Raw genomic sequence first — 5021 nt, forward strand, 5'->3', positions numbered from 1 at the left:
TACAATAGCCACGAGTCCACTCCCTTCACATTGATTCACCTACTACTAAATACAAAGTACAAACAGAGGCAACTAGCACAGGTTGTAACAAAAAAAAAAAAAAGGACTATCAACAGGACAACAGGCCACAATAGATAGCAAGTTATCAATCGAATTGTTCTATACCATTACTTGGAATTAAGGAGCTGTTTCTGTAGTGGCCAAAAAGGATTCATGGTCTGTTTCTACAAACCAAGGAGTGCTATGGCTTTACTTTGGCTCCAATACTTTCAACCTTAGCACCAAATTTGGCTTCTTTAAGCTTAGCAACCACTTTTTCAAGCATCAAAATCCGGTTTTCAAGATTAGAGGCTATGTCTACTGTACAAGGACTATGGCCTTCCCCTTCCATGTTAGGGGCACCATTTCTATCACAAAATGGACTCTTAATTTTGGCTTCATCCCCATCATCCTTGGCTCTTTTTGCTTCCCCAACAATATTTTCTATTTGACCATCTTCCATGGTTCTTTTTGATCCTCTAAGAACATCCTTACTTCTTGATCCAGCTGTTACATCACCCACCCTTGATGATGGAAAAACACCAGATTCAGGACTAGACAAAGCTTTGCCATTTTCAACTACTTCATCATCAAAACATCTAGAACTCAATAGTTCATTAATTGTCATCTGATCGTCTTTATCTGAATCATCTACTTCAACTCTCTTAAACTTGGAAGTAAAACCAGGTGGTGAGCCATAGGAAGCTTTACCCTCTACCTGTCCAGATGAAGCAGGTGACAAATGATCTGAGCTGCTTGTGCTTATCAGACTATAATTATCATAACCCTTTATTGTATCTCCTTTCATGCCAGGTTTTAATTGCTTCCACCAATCATAGTACCTAGAAGTAACATATGGCTGGCTTGCACATAATTCAATGCTCAAATTTGTATCCATTATTGGCCGGCTATAACTTATCCAAGGATCCTTGTTAGAACGAGCAACCATGCCAGGAATGTCCTGATCCATCCCAAATTGCATAGCAACACGATGTGGGAGGTACAGCTCTACAAACCCCTTACCCTCCAACTCAGAGACCCTCAAGCAGCGACCAAAGGACTCATTATCCATAGAAGAATTCTTATATGGTCGCCAGAGAAAGCCATTTCTAACTCCAGCAGAATCCAAAGTCAACTTCAAGTTGTTGTTTTTCAGCATTTTTATTAAGTGCCATCTAGCCATCCTTGGTTGCCCTTGCTCAATTGCATGTGGGTGAGGCTGCAGTGCTAGAAATCTCTCCAAAGCCCATATTTGGACCAATTGAAAAGGAGACCATAGAGATAGACTACCTATACACTTTCTTGTGGCACTGTTGATATTGCTTTTGAGCAAACTTAAGTCCCTATAAATGCTTGCTAAAACAGCAGGTGCAAGAGCTATTTCACTCCCTCTAGCTAGATGAATTGCAATAGGAAAAACGCTTTTCAAAATGGCGTCACGTGTTGCAGGAAACACAAACCTTGACAACCACAGAACCAAAAAGGCCTCGTGCTCCACTTTGCTTTCATTCTTCATGAAATGCATCATCCATGGCTTATGTGGCACCTTTCTTGCTTTAGTGCTATTAAAGATTCTTCTTGCTGCAACTAGTTCTGCTTCGGTTTCCTTTTGCTGATTGGTCTCAAGAGGGCTAGAAACAGGAGCTCCCATAACCGAGTAACCCCCCAAAACTTTCATATCTTCCAAAGTGATGGTTGCTTCTCCCCAAGGAAAGATGAATGTGTTGGTCTTTGAACACCATCGTTGAACAAGCTCAAGAATCAACTCATCTTTTCTTGGGATTTCATATGTAGAAGCTTTGATAGCTTTGTCTATCCCAGCTTTTATCCAAAGATATTCATATTTTGGTTGCATTTGTTGGACCCATGTTTTCCATTCTTCTTGTGGGCTTCGCCATCCACAATATCTTACTTTTGGTGGCAGCTTTGAGTCAGGATTGGAAGTGGCTGTTCCAGAAAACATGGAATGAGGAAGAAGAAAGTCACGTGCTGACTCCTTGATGCTACTCACACAAGGTTTGATAAAATAAGCAGTTCTGCGAATTGGGTTTCCACCGGATGAGGGTGAAACCATGAGCTCTTCCCTAACTTCGATAACGGTGTCTGGTGATGCCTCCATTGTTAGAGTGTTCAGGGATGAACAGTGGCCGCATGAAAATGCAAACGAAAAGTTGTTGATGTATAGTCAAATACAAGCCATAAGAGTAGAGAGATGGAAATTGTAATTGTTTATACGAAGGGTTGCTGTTTGGAATTGATATGCCTGAAGTAATGTTGTAAATATGGATTGAAACCATGAAACGTCTACTCGGAAATTGAAAAGTTTTTTTTATGGAAGTTAATTGAAAAGTTTTTCATAGCTGATTTGAGGTGCAGAGTTGCCATATGTCACTTCCTGGTAAATAGTTGCATGTTTTATAAAGCCAATGCCTTTGGCTTCTCAAAGCAGCTTTCTTCCTATGGATCCACATAATATATAATACATATTTTAGATTGTGCTGAAATGGCCTAATTGATTTTAGCATAATGGTTAAGGGTTTATGTTTATCATGTGACATAATCTAATTCTATTTTCTTACACACACATTAAAGAGGTGGAGTTCACATTTTTTTCCTTCTCTTTCATCATTTTACTTTCTCTCTCTTTTTTGTTGTGTGAGTAAGAAAATCAAGTTGGGTGATGTAACATAATAATCATAAAACCCAATGGTTAATGTCAGAATTTCCCCATGCCGCTTTGCATTGTTCCTTGCTTGTCCATAATTACCAACTATCTATTTACCAAAATTACAATTAACCACCTATTTTGAGAAACTCTTTGTTCTTGTCATGATTGAAATCTTATCCAGGGATGGCATTTCAATTTAATCAGATAAAACTCGCTTCTCTATGTTGTCTCTCTTAGCTTTACAGTCTGGCACATATGGTAATATTTTTAAACAAGTTATCAACAATTTAAAGAGTGCTTAAGTGGGAGAATATTTCACCAACTAGTTTCTTGTTCAAATCAGATAATATTTGTTGAGTTATATAATTGTTGAAATTTTAATCATTGATTACACAGTTATATAATCATAGGAGATTTGTATTAAATAGATTAATTTTCTTATTTGCAGTTGATTGACATAATGATAAGTGATTTGTATTAAATAAAAATAGTAACAGTTTATTTTATTTCTTTATTCATAGCTGATTGACAGCTAATTTGTAATGGATCTAGAGTTCTCATTTATGTATATAATTACCCCAGTAAAGGAAGAATAAACACGCAGAAATACTCATAATATGGCACCATTATTTTGACATGGTATCAGAGTATTTCTGATCCAGGAACCTATTTTCATTAAACCTCCCACATCGTATTATTCAATTTGCCTAACTCGAATTTCTTTTTCTGTTACCCATTTCGAATTTCTGTTTTCCCATGAACAATCTCAAAACCTCCTCTGAATCTTCAACCCTGCTAGCCCATAATTCTCGCACTGGACAACTTCATCAGTCTGGAAAATCCCATGCGAAGCATCTCTCTAGTTGCAGTTTCTCCTTGGTTTGCTCTCATTGTGGTGATTCTGGTCATTCTAAACAGATGTGTTATGAGCTAATTAGGTATCCTGAATGGTGGGATTTCAATAAATGTCCCCGAAAGAAAATACCTGCCAAAGCCATGACCATTGTCTCCTCTAGAGATGCTCCTATCCCTGCTGCCAATTTTACTCAATCCGTTATTTTGGGTAAGTCTCTTGCTTTCTATACATTGTCTAGGAATAATATTTGGATAATTGACACAGGTGCTTCTGATCATATGATTAAAGATTCTTCCCAGTTGTTCAATCTCTGTAATTCTTCACAATCTATTTTTTTCACTGCCAATAGGGGTACCTCAAAAATTACTGGTCAAGGATCCTTAACCCTTTCTGATAGCTTATTTCTAGACTATATGTTGGTTGTACCCTCTCTTGAATACAACTTACTCTCTATGAGCCAATTAACTTCAAAGCTTAACTGTTCAGTAACTTTTTTCCCTCTCACTGTGTTTTTCAGGACATCCCCACTCGGACTACTCTTGGTTATGGTGTTAGACGTGGCCAGCTTTACTTCTTGGAAGTCCCTGATCCTAGCCATCCTTCTTTGGCTACTACATGTGCAACAACCGGTTCAGAACAGTCCCATGCTACCATTTGGCTTTGGCATCGAAAACTTGGTCACCTTTCTTTTAATTATCTAAAAAAGTTATTTCCTTGGTTGTTTTTCCATTTTAATAATGTTGATTTCAATGCAGCACTTGTGAATTGGCCAAGAGTCACAGAGTTCCTTATTTTCCTAGTACTAATAAAAGTTCTATTCCATTTCAAGTTGTTTATTCCGATGTTTGGGGCCCTGCAAAGGTGCCTTCTTTTTCAAAAGCTTACTATTATGTGACTTTTATTGATGAATGTACCCGGATGACTTGGTTGTCACTGTTAAGACACAAAAGTGATGTCTTTGATGCCTTCAAAAAAATTTACAGCATGGTCCAAACCCAATATCAGTCTAAGGTTCAAATTCCACAATCTGATAATGGCATGGAATATTTAGATGGCCATTTTATTGATTTCTTGAGCACACAGGTGATCCGACACCAAACCTCTTGCCCTTATACACCCCAACAGAACGGCCTAGCTGAATGAAAAAATAGACAACTACTAGAAGCAGATCATGCCTCCCTTTTTGGTATGAATTTACCTAAAACATATTGGGGTGAAGCTGTTGCTTCTGCTGCCTACCTCATCAACCGTACTCAATCCGGCGCCCTTCACTTTAAAACTCCACAACAGACACTGGAATCTTATTTCTCCATTCCTTACATTCCCAACCTTGAGCCTCATGTTTTTGGGTGCACGGTGTATGTCCATATCCTGGGTATTACGAAACAAATTGGATCCTTGTGCTAAAAAATGTGTATTTGTGGGTTACTCTAATGTACAAAAAGGTTACAGGTGTTA

The 5021-nt window shown here is 38.1% G+C and overlaps 1 protein-coding gene across 1 annotated transcript; it reads right to left on the reverse strand.

Moving 5' to 3' along the window:
- Window positions 1–241: 241 nt before the first annotated feature.
- LOC133284354 (protein MAIN-LIKE 2-like) lies at window positions 242–2158 on the reverse strand. The gene has a single exon (XM_061481356.1). It carries the CDS (start codon window positions 2156–2158, stop codon window positions 242–244), a length of 1917 nt encoding a protein of 638 aa, XP_061337340.1.
- Between the last annotated feature and the right edge of the window lie 2863 nt (window positions 2159–5021).

This window comes from Gastrolobium bilobum, unplaced genomic scaffold (assembly GCF_033153095.1).
Source record: "Gastrolobium bilobum isolate Gb01-03AN ecotype WA unplaced genomic scaffold, APGP_CSIRO_Gbil_v1 utg29162, whole genome shotgun sequence".
NCBI classification, from domain to species: Eukaryota; Viridiplantae; Streptophyta; class Magnoliopsida; order Fabales; family Fabaceae; genus Gastrolobium; species Gastrolobium bilobum.

Coding starts and splice junctions, on each gene's coding strand:
- LOC133284354 (XM_061481356.1), bottom strand. CDS start 2,158: ATGGAGGCATCACCAGACACCGTTATCGAAGTTAGGGAAGAGCTCATG.